This window comes from Curcuma longa, chromosome 1, assembly GCF_044706935.1.
Source record: "Curcuma longa cultivar G26 ecotype Majalengka, Jawa Barat chromosome 1, ITB_CL_G26_1.1, whole genome shotgun sequence".
NCBI classification, from domain to species: Eukaryota; Viridiplantae; Streptophyta; class Magnoliopsida; order Zingiberales; family Zingiberaceae; genus Curcuma; species Curcuma longa.
In genome coordinates, this window is record NC_133861.1 from 13821432 (window position 1) to 13837490 (window position 16059).

The 16059-nt window shown below is 39.8% G+C and overlaps 3 protein-coding genes and 1 pseudogene across 3 annotated transcripts; 3 read left to right on the forward strand and 1 right to left on the reverse strand.

Moving 5' to 3' along the window:
- The first annotated feature begins 1972 nt into the window (after nt 1-1972).
- LOC141811866 (desmethyl-deoxy-podophyllotoxin synthase-like) lies at nt 1973-3503 on the forward strand. The gene is made up of 2 exons (XM_074699941.1): nt 1973-2692; nt 2757-3503. The coding sequence occupies exons 1-2, from the start codon at nt 1988-1990 to the stop codon at nt 3396-3398; spliced, it is 1347 nt and encodes a 448-aa protein (XP_074556042.1). The 5' UTR covers nt 1973-1987; the 3' UTR covers nt 3399-3503.
- A 373-nt stretch (nt 3504-3876) lies between these two features.
- Nucleotides 3877-4900, reverse strand: LOC141847685 (auxin-responsive protein IAA20-like). The gene is given in 5 exon segments (XM_074735751.1): nt 3877-4129; nt 4204-4294; nt 4385-4563; nt 4658-4799; nt 4802-4900. Coding segments are annotated over 5 exon segments (513 nt in total). The 5' UTR covers nt 4860-4900; the 3' UTR covers nt 3877-4086.
- Nucleotides 4901-7395: 2495 nt separating this feature from the next.
- LOC141824601 (protein FAR1-RELATED SEQUENCE 5-like) lies at nt 7396-10804 on the forward strand (annotated as a pseudogene).
- A 2687-nt stretch (nt 10805-13491) lies between these two features.
- Nucleotides 13492-15821, forward strand: LOC141812345 (uncharacterized). The gene is made up of 2 exons (XM_074700384.1): nt 13492-13781; nt 15431-15821. Exons 1-2 carry the CDS (start codon nt 13515-13517, stop codon nt 15632-15634), a joined length of 471 nt encoding a protein of 156 aa, XP_074556485.1. The 5' UTR covers nt 13492-13514; the 3' UTR covers nt 15635-15821.
- The last annotated feature ends 238 nt before the right edge of the window (nt 15822-16059 follow it).

The following is a 16059-nucleotide window of genomic DNA, read 5'->3' on the forward strand; positions in this document are numbered from 1 at the left end:
TATCAAACAAGAGAAAGATTGATATATTAAAGTTTATATTATTGTAAGCTTTTATAGGTATTAAGGTCATTGACATCTGAAACATTTATCTTGGTTTCAATTATGGGAGTTTCTAAAATTTAAATGATATGGATATCGCTAGACTTAATTTATGTGGTATTTTGATTTTGAATTGAGTATTTTATCTGAAATTGTTGTTTTTTTATTTATTATCTTCTTATCATCAATCATTTTTTAAATTAAAAATATACTTTACTACCTATTGGTGGTGATTTTCGACAAATATTACCTGTTATTCCAAAAGGCAGTAGGCAGGATATTGTTCACGCCACTATCAATTCTTCGTATCTTTGGAGACATTGCACAGTTTTGAGATTGACAAAAAATATGCGACTGTAAAATTTAGGTTCTGATGAAGAATGTGCTAAAATGAAGCAATTTTTGGATTGGATTGTTAATTTAAGAGATGGAAAAATTGGAGAACCAAATGACGGTTATGCGACAATCGATATTCCTGATGAACTTTTGCTGAAAGATTGCAATGATCCTATTGCAACAATAGTTGAGAGTACGTATCCGTCTTCAGGCAACAATATCAACAATACTACATATTTTCAGCAGAGGGCTATTCTAGCACCAACTCTTGATGTTGTTCAGTCCATAAATAAATACATGATATCTTTGAACCATTCCGAGGGAAGGTTGTATTTAAGTTCTAATTCGACGTGCCATTTGGATAGAAATGTTGATCTATTGCATGATGTGCATACTCCTGAATTCTTAAATGGAATAAGATGTTCTGGAGTACAAAATCATGAGTTAAACTTGAAGGTTGGAACTCCGGTTATACTGCTGCGGAACATAGATCATTCTCTTGGATTATGCAATGACACTAGATTGATTGTGACGAGGCTCGGAAACCATGTTTTAGAAGGACAAATTCTTACTGAAAGTAATGTCGATTATAAAATGCTTATTCCAAGAATGTCATTGACTCCTTCTAACCCCAAGACTTCCTTTTAAATTCCAACGAAGACAGTATCCTTTGATTGTATCATACACAATGACAATCAACAAAAGTCAAAGTCAATCATTGTTTCATATAGAACTTATTTTAAATAATCCCATTTTTAGTCATGGTCAGCTGTATGTTGCTGTATCCAGAGTTACGAATCTCATGGATCTAAAAATTTTGATATGTGATAGTGACAGCAAATAGAAAAATTCAACAACAAACGTTGTATTTAAGGAAGTTTTTCAAAATTTATAAATTCTTTTTTCTAATGGTACAATTTATTCAAATAAAAAACTGATCTTTTTTATCTTAATTATATCAATATTCTTTGCTTATGAACAATTGAATGGTCGAATCCATCAGTATTTCCGCTACTACCCACAACGTCACTTGTGAAGCCAAACCCAGACTTTAATTACTAATTAAACTCTGGAGTCTTCTGTCATCTCTTGTTTACTTTTTATTAATGTTCGTATCATCCAACCACTTTGTCATCATTGCCCAATTTATATTTTTACTGAATTCAAATATGGCAGGCGGCCAAGAACGACATATTTGAATTCAGTAAAAAATATTTCATGACGAAGACAGAAGATTAAACTGATCTGCCTTCGTCTTCATCTCAATTCACAAGCTAAGCATCACCGAAGAAGCAAGATTCCATATCCGTCGCCGGCGTCCATCCAAAACAACGCCAATTGACTGTCATTCTACGATATATATCAGTTCACACACCGCGGAAGTTGGACGGCGGAACGATTAAATTCCATAGCGTGCGTGGCCATGGAAGCTTTTACCCTGAAGCTTCTCATCCTCTTCTTCGCCCCCCTCCTCCTGCTCGTCTTCCTCAGGCGTAGCCATGGCCGACGGCGAGGCCACGGCAAGCCCCTCCCTCCTGGCCCGTTCAACCTCCCCGTCATCGGCAGCCTGCACCACCTCCTCGGCCCGTTGCTGCACCAGACCCTCGCGTCCATGTCCCAGCGATACGGCCCCGCCATGTTCCTCAAGTTCGGCCATGTCCCCACCCTCGTCATCTCCTCCGTTGGGGCCGCCGCCGAGATCATGAAGACCCACGACGTCAGCTTCGCCACGCGCCCCGTCATCCATTCAGCCAAGTTGATCGCCTACGGAAGCGACGGCATTGTCTTCGCGCCCTACGGCATCTGCTGGCGCGAGCTCCGCAAAATGAGCATGGTGGAGCTCCTCAGCGCCAAGCGCGTCCAGTCCTTCCGCCACATCCGCGAGGATGAGGTGCTGAAATTTATGCACTCCATAATGTTGGCACCCCAAAGCGTGAATCTTAACAGCGGATTTAAGGTGCTCGCGAACGACATCGCGGCGAGGGCCATCATTGGGAGCAAGTGCAAGTATCAGCAGGAGTTCCTGCGGTTGATAACGAAGGGGCTCGAAGCATCGGGGGGATTCAACTTGGCCGACTTGTACCCGTCGTCGCTGCTCCTCGGGTTGCTCAACCGCTTGTTGTCGGCCAAGATGCAGCGGCTGCACCTCGAGGCGGATGCCATCTTGGATAGCATCGTCAAGGAGCACAGACAGAGGAGTAAAACGTCTGCAGAGCAGAGCGCAGAGGAGGACATGGTGGATACCCTGCTCAAGGTTCAAGCTGAAGGCAGCCTTCCGTTCCCTCTCACGGACTTGTCCATCAAAGCTATGATTTTTGTGAGTAATCATGTTTTTGAGATCATCAATTGCATCGAGGATACTAATCTTTGTATCAAAATAGGATCTTTTTGCAGCGGCGAGCGAAACTACCTCTACGATCATGGAATGGGCGATGTCGGAGCTGATGAAGAATCCGATAGCGATGAAGCAGGCGCAGGAGGAAGTGAGGCGGGTGGTGGGAGACAAGGGGACGGTAACCGAGGACGACGTCGGCGAGATGAGTTACCTCAAACTGGCGGTGAGGGAGACGATGAGGCTTCACCCTGCTCTACCTCTGTTGCTGCCGCGGGAGTGCCAGGAAGCGATGGAGGTGATGGGCTACTGGATTCCGGCGAAGACGAGGGTGCTGGTGAACGCGTGGGCGCTGGGGAGGGACCCGCGGTACTGGGACGACGCCACGGAGTTCAAGCCGGAGAGGTTCGCTGCCGGTGGGAGGAGCTGCGGGGTGGACCTGAAGGGGAACAACTTGGAGCTCATACCATTCGGGGCGGGTAGAAGGATGTGCCCCGGTAGCACGTTCGGAATGGCAAGCGTGGAGCTGGTTCTCGCTTGCCTTCTCTACTACTTCGACTGGGAGATGCCGGTCCAGGGCGACGGAGGACCGGCGAAGAAACCGACAGAGTTGGACATGGAGGAAGAGTTCATGCTGGCGTGTCATAAGAAGACGCAGCTTTGCTTGCGCGCCATCCCTCGTAAATCGTAATCCTCGTCCCCTGCCATACGACCACACGCGCAATCCAAAGAATCCGCAGCGATCTCGATCGAACAAAACACTCGCCATGGCCGTCAATATTATCTTCTTCTTCTTCTTCTTCACGTTGCTGTTCAAGTGTATCCCAGTAATACTATTACTGATACAAGCACCACTGCACTGACGGACTCTTAATAGTTCACATGCCATGATTTATCATAGATAAAGCTGTAATTGAGATGAAATATTCAGCAACATGATAACACTACCTACCAGAATTTACAAACAATTTCCTTTCTAAAATCGATCAAGATCAGCAGCATTATGAGAGGCTAATTTGCCCTGTTTCCCACTAGTACTCTAGATTCGGAGTGCCACATGCATGTTCTTTCTTTGTTTAGTTTGGTAAGCAAACAATGCCTTCAAAGTCATGCTGGGACTTGTGAGCTAGAGTTCTATGTATCATTAACACAAGTGAAAATTACCACATTATACCCTTTTTTTGTGAAAGTACCAACAATTAACCATAAGTCCAACTGTTCGTGCGCAACACAAAACTAAACATAGCACTGTTTACCTCGAGATCACATAAAGGAAGTTAAAATACATACATATATATTATATATATAATATAATATAGCAACTATATATGGCTAGCTAAAATAGACTTTTGGGTCTAAATCATCTTCCTTCTGCTTCATCAGTTGATTATCTTGAGACGCTTCGCCGATTTGATAAAAGCCCTGCAATGAGTGTGACAAAGATCATTAAGGATAAAAGAAGTAATTAAAGAGGATAATTAAATGGGAACACTTACTCCCATGGCACATCTCCAACCAGCATCCAATCCCCTTCTTCGTCCTCATAAGTCACTTTGTAATAATTATACGCTTCTTCATCGTCTTCCTCTGTAATACATCCATCTCATAATTAACAGCTTCTTCATATACAAATGCATGTCCCAATTAAGGAATTGCTTAAAGCATATATATGGCTACCATGTTGCTTCTTAGGGAACATCGTGTATAGTGTGCGGAAAAGAGCCTGGTAAGAATCATGGAGGGAGAGGTCCACCTTCCTCCCTATGGCAATCCCCTCCATGTTCACCTTCACGCAGCTCATCCTCCTCCTCGACAACTTCACCGGCGGCCAACCAACTATAACTCTACCTCCACCACTACATACACGCACACGCACAAAATTAACTCACCCAAATCATCTGATAATTAATTAGCTTGCACAATCAATCAATTTGTGGAAATTGAACTCACAAGTTAAGCTCCTCCGAAGAACGATCAAATCCCCTGTCACTGTCGCTGCTGCCATCGTCGTCTTCCTCCCTCTGCATGAAGAGAGGCAAAGTAACAGTGTTTTCGTCGAGCACCTCATCGAAGCGTCTTTTCTTGCAAAGGAGGTACTCTTCTCCATCATCAGATCAGAGCTGGGGAGTGCAAGGCCGAGCTCCAACTCCATTTTTTGCTTCGCCTAATTGATTAAAATGTGGAGAAAGGAAATCAAAGGAGCGAGATGAGATTGCCCTGCGAGTCTATATATATAGACACACACATGTAGAGATTATGAGAATCTAGAGGGGGGACAGGATGCAGGGCTCTGAGGGGACTGGAGGCTCTGTGCCCCACCGACACGGTCCTTTTCCTGTGCTGGTCCTGTCGCGGCATTAAAGTATGGGGGGACTTCTAAAAGCTGCCCTCCTCCGGTGACTTCTCTCTCCCTAACCTATTAGTTGCTGTCCATGACTTGAAGGCCAAGTTGTCTGCCCCGTCCCCATTGGAATGTTTCGCATCCAACAGCAAAAACACATAGTCGTGATCCGCTTGGAATGGTGGTTGACAATGGCTTCATCCGTGGCCACCCGATCAAAATGTGTTCCATGACTCTGATTCCATTGGATTGCGATGCCGGCCATCTATTCACCGTAATGTGCTACTCTGTTACGTTTGTACCTTCGACAGAAAAGTACGTACGTGCAAAATGAAATCCAATAAACTGAATTCGACATCAACAAACACTCCTCCGCACCGTAACAAAACGCTCGTAAGTCGCATCCACCATCGTTTCTCTTCCCCCAAAATATGCCACTTTTACCAGTTTTCTTCTTCCGTTACATACATTAAATTGAATTGTGTTCTCCCTGCAGATAGCACCGTGCCTGCATGCATCGGCGCCATCTATGCATGGGTCTCGAGAAAAGGAAACAAATTTTATACGTATGTGTATCAGTGCATGTAGTCCAGCTTCATCACTGTACTGCCACACTGGTACTACTATTCAGTCTAGTGTTAATTAATGGATTATTTGGTATAGCAGGATTAGGGCACAGCCCTATTGGGTTGGTTGGTTAGTTTAGTGGGAGGGTGAGGGAGACAGGGGCCAATGGTGCAATATCGGGGGTCCCAAAGGGGAAGGAATCCTGGGGAGCATGTAATTTAATACTAATGGCCTTGGTCCTAGAGACAGAGTGCAGGAGTACTGTCTCTCTCTCTCTCTCATGCTCTGGGTTTCTTGTGGGATTGCAACTGGCAGCAGCTGTGCCCAACTGTGCCGAGTAATTGGCTTATGTAATCTGACCACAGCAAGAATCCAGGGCAAGAACAGGTGCTAAGCACAAGGTTTATCAGTTAACTGATGAGTATTATAGTAGAAATATTGTCTTCGCATATATAGTCGATACTTATCATAATAGTTATTAGTTAAGATATGAAAATCTGTTTTTTCTTTCCCTATAAATTCGTCCAGACATCAGTTCTGAAATATTCCATTTTGATTATTTCAATGTTGTAATTGATTTGTCAATGATGGAATGTGAAATCATATAAGGCAAACAAACAGAAGAGCATGGCCTCCATTAATGAACAATGATCACTGCCTTTAATACTCGATGAGTTGGAACATTTTATAAGTAACTGTAAGGAAGTTGTGGCAGATCTGGTTGTGATTTGAACAGTGTGATGTGTACCTTTAAGCACCAATGGCAATATGGCATGCAGAGGATGTGCTTTGGCGCTGTTTTTTTAAAGCTTACTTCAAAATTATGTGGTATAGAAAATTAACTGAAAGTGATCGATTGCTTACATGCTCGTGATTTAATGATGTGATGAGGGGTCAAATCTTGTCCCAAATGGGTGTATAGATAGCCAACATCTGAACAAAATTGGACATGTGGGGATTTTAAGGAAGGGTCCTTGCCTCCTTGGTTAACTTTATGTATTAATGGAAGGAGGTACTCTGCCAGCAAAGAGACCACTCAGAAGAACACATTGAAAACTATTCACATGCCCTGCCACCTCAATAGTTGATATGCATTAATTTAAGGCTCCTCAAATCTGTGCGTATCTATTTATATAGCAGATCTACAAGTGGGCAAATGAATACTCGAGGAAAAGAAAAAGAGGATGGAAAGTGTAGGAATGGTCCATCAACCAACACTTGATTTTGGAATTCAAAAGCAGGGTCAATTAATTAATTCGAAAAGGATGATTCTGAAGTTTCACTCTTAAGCCAAATGGGAATACCTTAACTGATTTATAAAACACACTGGAAATACTGGCGAGTGGAACAGCAGATTTAGTGAATGCATCTTGAATTTGTGATTTCTATGTTAGCAAATTTAAAGAAAATTTTGAAGGAAGAGAAGTCTATAATTAGCTGCACAAGTGAAAGTGTAGATAAGAACTGTTAAATGTGTTGGAATAAAGGAGAATTTTGTCAGTTATTTCTGACAAGTACATTGAACAACTAAGTCCTTTCAAGCAGTAACGTTCTTCCACCTAATTCCCTCATCATTCAAAAGTAAGATGATAAAGTTTTTTCACATTATTTATGTTCTCTTCCTCCTTTTTTTTTCAATGTAAATAAATTAAGCAGCGAAGTCGGATGCTTGCAAGTTGAAAATTTTAAATTTACTGAATGGCAAATCTTTCTTTTTTTTTGGTTTATTTATAGTTACAATTTTCGCTTATAGTTACTGTGTGGTTCTTTTTTTTTCAGGATTAAAGAATTATCATGGAAGGTGACTCTACTAGTTGTCGTCGATTGAATTTTGAGTTAAGTGAAGATGATTCTGAAGAAAATGAAGGCGGTTTGGTTTTTGAAGCAGATGAAGAACGTCCCATTCATGTTCAAGGTATTAATAATTTTATTGGAATTATATTGAATAGTTTGATTGAATACATGCATTGGTGATTAGTGTGTTTCTATTATTTGATTGAATCTAAAGGATCGAACATTGGAGATAATACAGTGATTTCTCACTCAGTTATTCCAGAAGAATCAATGCCAAAATTGGGTATAGAATTCCTAACAAAAGAGGAAGCGTATGAATTTTACTTGAAATATGCTAAACAAGTTGGATTTGGCATAAGAAGGTGTAGAACACATACTGATCAATCCGGGAAATTACTTGATAGAGTGTTTTGTTGTAGTGCACAAGGTAAAAGGGGAAAGGACAAACGAGATATTTATGTGAAACAAAGTCGTCCTGAAACAAGGTTTGGTTGTAATGCTAAAATGAAGATTAGTTGTCGGAATACTACCAAGTTTTCTGTGGTTCAATTTGTTAAAGAGCATAATCATTATCTTTCAAGTCCAAACAAAACACATCTCTACAGATGTCATAGGAATATATCTTCTTCTGCTGCAATACAAATTGAGATGGCTAGTGATGTGGGAATCCCCCCAAAAGCATCTCATGATCTTATGGCTAGACAAGTAGGTGGGAGGGAGTATTTAGGTTTTATTCCTAATGATTATAAAAACTACTTGCGATCCAAAAGAACAAGAAATATGAGGGTAGGGGATACAGGAGGTGTACTTGAATATTTACAGAAAATGCAACTTGATGATCCTAATTTTTTTAATGCTATTCAAGTGGATGAAGATGATTTGATTACTAATATATTTTGGTCTGATGCTAAGATGAGAGCAAATTATGGCAATTTTGGAGATGTTGTTTGCTTTGACACCACCTACAGAAAGAACAATGAAGGTCGTCCGATTGCATTATTTGTAGGTGTTAATCATCATAAGCAATCCATAATTTTTGGTGCAGCATTATTATATGATGAAACTGCTTTAACATTTGAGTGGTTGTTTGATACATTTGTTAGAGCTATGTCTGGAAAAAAACCAACAACCATTCTTACAGATCAAGATGCAGCAATGGCAAGAGCTTTAGCTTCCAGATGGCCTGAAACACATCACCGTTTGTGTATTTGGCACATTTATCAAAATGCTGCAATACATTTGAGTGGTGTTTTTTCTGAGTTCAAAGAGTTTGCTAAAGATTTTGCCTCGTGTATATATGATTTTGATGAAGAGGAAGAATTTATTTCAGCTTGGAACATGATGTTAACTAAGTATACACTTGAAGATAATGATTGGTTGAGACGTTTGTTTCACATAAAGGAAAAATGGGCTTTAGTTTATGGACGACAAATGTTTTGTGCTGATATGACTACAACCCAAAGAAGTGAGAGCATGAATAGTATGGTGAAAAGGTATGTCACTTATCAGCATAAGTTTTTGGACTTTTTCAAGCACTTCCAAAGATTACTTGATGATCGCCGATATGATGAGTTAAAGGCCGATTTTAAATCAAATTCAAGTGTTCCATGCTTAATGTTTCCAATTGAAATATTAAAGCATGCGAGTCGTACTTATACTCCTGAGGTATACAAGTGTTTTGAACAAGAGTGGTGCAAATCTCATGATTCTATTGCAGAAATGTATGAGAATGTTGGATCACATGCAACATATAGAGTTACTTCACAAAAAAAAAGTACCATCATATAGTTACACTTGATTCATCAAATGAAAAAATTCAGTGTCATTGTAGCTGTAGAAAATATGAATTTGCTGGAATTTTGTGTGCTCATATTTTGAAAATATTCACACTTAACAATATCATGAATATCCCAAGTGAGTATATTTTGAAAAGGTGGACACGAAAAGCAAAAGGTGGATACTTTGAAGTTAATGATACAATTGTGAACAAAGATAGTTTGGATCCAAAACTCCTTCACAATATGCGATATAGAGATTTGTGTGGGTTATCTATTCAGTTGGTTACCAAGGCTGCAGAAAGGGATGACACTCATTTGTTTGTCAAAGATGCTATGTTGAGCTTATGTAAAATGGTGGATGATAAGCTACTAGTTAATGAATCAAATGTCCAAAAATCAAAAGTGAGCCAAGAAGCTGATCAATTGGTTCAATCTCTAGATGACTCAAGGCAATTGAATGAAACAGAGTATCCAATTGGCGCCCGAAACAATCCTGCAATCAAAGGAATTAAACCCAAGAAGAAAACAGTTTCAGGAAAGAGATTGAAACGGGGCCTAGAACATATTTCTAAGAAAAAGAAAGTGACAAGTAAAACAAAGCAAACTCCAGCGGTTCAGGTATCATCTTTACTAATACTTAAATTTTTTATTTGGTATAGCATCTAATAATCATACAGACTTTAATCAGTTCAGATTTTTTTTAATAGGGTATAGAAGAGCATTATGAAAGTTTATCTACCATGCCCAATGAAGAAGGTCAACGGATGATCAATAAAGTTAAGGATTATTTTTTGTATGTTAAACTAAATTAATTATGTTACACTATCTAAGATTATATTTTATTGTTTTAGCCTACAAATCATATGCAAACACTTGGTAGCTTTGTTGAAGATTTGAGAATGGTCGAAACTCAATTATCTCAGGTTCACTAATGTTATAACATTCACTCATGTTTTCACATTTTAAAATTATATATTTATTAATAAATTCAAGTAACTATCGCAAACTAATTTTGATATTGATTATTGTTAGGCAACTTCCTCAGCGACAGAATTTCAGGCAACTATCTCATCTTCGGACAACATATTAAGCAAAGAGCAAGTAAGATAATATGATGATCACTTGTAACATATTATAATATGCTTCTTCCTATTTACAATATCTTGCAAATGATTTTTGATTATAACTCTTTGTTTCTCACACTAAGTTATCACCTCCCTCTTTTTATAGGGAAGATATCCACCTGCCGGATACCACCCGTCGGATACCACCTGCTGGATGCCGCCTGCTGGATTTTTTCCTCCATCAGGATATCCACCTGCTGGATACCCACCGTCGGGATATCCCCCAGCAGGATATCCATTTATCGGATATCCCCCAGCTGGACATCCACTCTTTGGGTATCCTGGATACCACGGTGAGTCTCATTCCTTATAACCAGCATTCACATATCAAGTTTATAAGTGATATGATGTTTACATGTGAGTATATTGTATTTTGGATACAGGAGGATATCAGGGGCATGGAATGTATTCCCACGGAATCGGCCAAGGAAAGTTCAAGCACCACAAGCACTACAGCAAGTTCAAGCATGGAAAATTTATGGGGAAGCAATAAGTTTTTGAGGTAGTTCTTGAGGTCGATAAGCACATTCTCTTTATACTTAGAAGTAATTGTTTAATCTTTAATAAATTAGAAGTAATTGTTTTATGAGTAGCCTACTTGCTCATCAGTTCAGATCATTAGATTAAAGATTTCACAACAAACCATCAATTGCAAAGGAAAGTAAGTCACACATTTGCCTTTTATGTAGAATTGCAAGGATACTATAATCTCGCTTAACAAGTTTTATGTACCATCAATTTGCCCACTGTAGTTGACTTGGATAGGTTTGTTTGTTTCAGTTGAACTTAATCGCTCAAGTTCTAGTTTATCTATCTCTTCCATGATCAATGATCTTTTTTTTTGTAGATGCAGGTTGAATCGCGGAACTGGTAGATGCAAATTGTTGCAAGAATGTTTGAACAGAGGTGATTTCGGTACTGGAAGGTACCGAAACATAATGGATATGAATGCAGGATTGGGTAGTTTTGCAGCAACAATTGAATCTATAAATCATTATTGATCTACGAATCTACAAGCATTCTTTTGCTTTCACCTGGCAGTTAGCATCAATGACAGAGCTGTTAGAACTGAGAAAACAAAGACACTTGGAACATTTATGTTTCTAGATACGTTTTGTGGCAAAATTGTACAATAGGGTGAAATCTATTTGAAGCCAGATTGAGATTTATTTTGTTTTGTTTAAGAAACCACTAACATGTCAATACAACCTTTTTGTGGAATGTAAGATTATTTAAATTTATATCGATGTGTGATAAACTATAAGATTATTTGAAATAACTAATTTATTTCTTAATTAATTGTAGTTTACAATGAAACTCAATGCCAACCAAACTACACCCATATTTGTAACGACCCGGCCCCTGCCCCTGTGCTTGTAGGGCAGTGGACCTTATTAACTAATTTATTTCTTAATTAATTGTAGTTTACAATTTTATTTGTTTATAGGATTCAAGGGCTTGTCTGTTTGGCCCTTTCATTACTGACATTGAGTTGGTTGCTGTTCATATACTCAATGAATGCTTGCTACCTCTTAATGTCATTCAACAAAGCAGCCAGAAAGCAGCTGGCTTGTTGAATTCATTCATTTTGAAACTCAATGCCAACCAAACTACACCCATATTGATTCAGAGTTCCAGCATCTTGTGCTCATGTGCATTGAATAGGGCAGTGGACATTAGGTAGCTTGTCACAAAGATAATCAAACATCTTATTTCTTGCTTGATGAACCATTATTGACTTCTCTCAACCAGGAAATAAAGAAAATCTTTCTCATGTGTGGTGTGTTTTGTTGATGCAGTCTGGCCTGGTCAGACTTGAGTCTAGTCAGAGAATCTGTTTTGTTGTTTGACAAGTACAAAAGATTTAAGTTTAGTCTTACCCGGACTAATTGGGCTAGACAAGTTGAAGTTTAATGAAGTTAATCATATTAATGCATGCATGCTATTGATAGCAAATGGTGATAGCACATGCCTTACCATTAGAAATCTCATGCATGCATGCATGATGTTAGAAATCCAACGATGCATGCAAGAAGCCAACTTAATTGTACTTTGTCACATTAGAAATTCATGGTTTAAAAAACAACGTAATGTGCTGGTCGATCACTTGATCGACCAGCTTGCTTTGGTCGATCAGCTGATCGACCAGCGTGCTTTGGTCGATCACGCAATCGACCAGGTCCAACGTGCAGCGTTGGAAACCTTTCAGATATTTAAAATGGACAACGAGGCTGGTCGGGTGGGAGGCTCGGTTTGCGGTGGCGAAGAGAGGCGGAGGAGGCTCGGTTTTTTGGCGCCGAAGGTTTTTGGCGAAGACTCACGTGTGATCTGCGTGCAGGAGTTTGTCGTTTCTGAGTGGCACAGGGGCACAGAGGCTTTAGCGGCGCAGAGGATCCGAACTGCTTTCAAGATCCCACCAACGCCTGCGACGAACACTGATGCCACAATGCCATCCAGCACTGATGGCACAAGGTCCAGAGTACCATTCCATGGATGCTACCACATTCTCCCCTCCTAGTCAATGGCTTCGCTACATCTTGCATCGAGTGGATATTTACGGTTTATTAGATCATATCCTTAAACCTAAGAGGACATCAACTTCCTCGTTCACAGCAATTGGAAGATGCATTTCCAAAGTTTCGAGATACCATTCCTGGGACAGGAGTGTGTCAATGCCTACAGATTTATGTCAATCTTGTCAGTAATCTTGTGCCGGAGCTGCCATCAAATGGTCTATCTGCTTACTGGAACTTACAGAATCGAGTAGAACTGGATTTCGATCCCTTCTAAATACATTACGCCGAAAGCAATAAAATCCCAGAACGTGAAGGCTAAGAATTATATGGAGATGCAACTTCAAGACGTCCCGAGTTTTATGATAGTGTGGTTTAAGATAATCTTCTGAGTAATGAGGGATCGGCGAGCGTGTTAATCGATAAGGCCAAAAAGATATTCTTTGAGGTCATTGGTCGAGCACATAGCGGGCAAGCATCTGGATTATATATAAAGAAAACTTTTGATGAAGGTGTAAGAAGTCAAGGGTGTTTTGGTTTTATTTAAAAAATTATGAGAGGTAAAGCATAAATTTAAAATATTTAGGGGAAAATAAAAAGTTGGTGAAGTAAGGAGCAAAATGAAAATTTCTTAAAATAAGAGCGAGCAGGTCGAAAAATCTCAGGAAAAAGGAACAGGATACTGTGAGAATGGCGCCGCCAGCCTCCGCCTGCAGCCACGCCGTTCTGCGGCCTCATTCGACTTCCCTGCTGGCGCTGCTGCCTTCTCCGTTCTCTCATCCTCAGCGATGGGGTGTAAGCAAAGCCTATCCAACCCCACTGCGTCGCGCCTTCAGGAGCTCAACAAGAACCATCAGCACTCCCCGGGCTTCTTCACAACCCCCGCAAGGAGGAGGAAGAGGAGACGAAGATGAAGAAAGAAGCACGAGTCCTATCGATACTTCACTCATCCTGTCGGTCAGTCTTCTCCCACTTTCCCCTATTTCTTTAACGATTTCCCCTTTTTTATCTGTGCCAATCGGGATTAGACCCTTCTCCCTCTGGCCGATCTGGTCGTATTGACTCCCGCGTTGAGAAATTAAGGAAGTTTATCAGTACTGTGGTTTTGAATCATGAATGATCGCTAACATTGCCGTTTTCCATTTAGGAAATCTTTTGGTTAGATTTAAATGTTGTGAATTTATATGCGAAAACAGTTTAACTGTTTATTCCAGTATGTATCATGGAGGATATGAACAGTAACTTCCATCAGGTTGAAGTGTTATCTTGTAGGCCTGTAAGGTATTCGATGGAATGCGCCCAAGAGATATATGTTGGTTGTTAATGGAAAGATAATCATTCCCGATATGTTGGTAAGGATAGTAAAGTGTGATATTCGGTTGCTCCGATTGTCACTTTTGGTATATGGTTACTTTTTTTTGTGCTAGGTCATGTGGTTAAGCAAAATAAAAAGAGAAAATTCGCATTGCTAGTAGATATTTTGGGCCAGTATATGGTAGAAGATTGCACGAGCTACTTCCTATGTTAAAAGTTCAAGGAATGTGGTCATGCTGATGGAAGTAAAAGAGGAACAAAGCCTGTAGTGCTCAAGTCATGTCTCAGCAGGATTGGTAACAGAAGAAAATTATCGACAATACCACATACACAGATGGGACGAATTCTGTTAGCTCTAGAGGAAGATATCTTGTCGTGGTTAGGAATAGCAATTCCTTTATAACTGCTACCGTAGACAAGGGAGAAGATAATCAAAAAGGAAGATTATTTCCTCCTTTATAGGTTTGCTTTGTGACTATGCTCCTGAAATTCAAGAAGATGAAGTATGTTCTGCGACTAGAGATGAAAAGGGATCTTGGCATCATGCATTCCTACAGGAAGCAATTGTCTTTAAAAAGTTTAAAGTATAAGCTTTAATTCTAATTGCTTTGGCGTTCCATAGAAACCTGTAACTGATGATCCAAGTCACTAGTGCAATTCATCATGTAGGAGAGAGATACTTGTCACAACTCACTTAGATGAGAGAACCGACCCACCCAGTTAGTTGTCGGAACCAACCATTGTTCCAAAATGCTTAAGCCCAAGTTAATATTAAGTAACTTATCCAAGCTGATAGCAAAGGTCAAGCTGTTATATTTTATCCTTAGTTCAGAGTATTATGAATACATACATTTTGATATCTTCAATAGTAATTTATACGAACCTATATACACACACACATACTTGGCATATATTGCACGTTTCTACAATTAGGCTACTTTTGGTGCCTACTTTTTCCCTTAATGTATAAAAGTTTACTTTACATGCTCTTTACTATAGCTCACCAAATTTCACATCGTCCTTAGTTCTAACCTGAACACATGGTCAAATATTCAGTTCAGTTCACGGTTGGTTTCAGATTCAGAGTGAAATGCTTCCTCCCCTTCATGATGCTCAGATGTGAGTTTGAACTTCCAGAGTGCGATCTCTCATTAAAGCAATAGATTCATGTTCAGAACATGTTTTGGATGAGTTCGATGCTCTTTTCTACTGCCTCGTCTATCGTTCATTTATAGTAACTTCATGGGTGGTATTCTTGATTATGTTTTTGACCTGGTTCAATCATGATACAGGATGATTTAGGGTACCTGTGGAAACTAGCTGCTGGATCAGTTGGTGGTGCCTCTCTGATAAAGTACGGAAGCGTGTTTCTTCCTGATATAACCAGGCCCAACTTAACGCAAGCTCTTCTTATGATATCTCTACCTGTACTGGTGGCTGTTGCGATTTTAGTGAGAGAGAGCAGCACGGCAAGCGAAGACGAGGATTTGATCTAGATTCTTCTTGGCTCATTAATAACTTGAGATCCTTGTAATTGTTGCATAACCAAATCTACTTGGCCTTTTCCGATTTCAGGTCTTGGTTGATCACTCGTTAAGCTAGTGCACCATTTGGAGTTTCGCAGACAAATATCCACTGACATGTATGTGTTCATTAAACTGTGAAGAAATAATCTAACACGACCAAAAACTTTTCATAAGATGATTGGCAACATTCCTACTGCAGCAGTTTGCATTTAGTAATTTGTGATGCTACTTGTAGATCTGTCTCTAACCTTTTTATTTACTAATTCTAGGCTCTAATAACATTATCTATGATACGGTGAACTAATCTAATTTATGTAACGCTGTTTTTGAGATGGATAAGAGTTAGAATTTTGATGAAATTAAAGTAATATTTTTTTTTATCATAATTAATTATA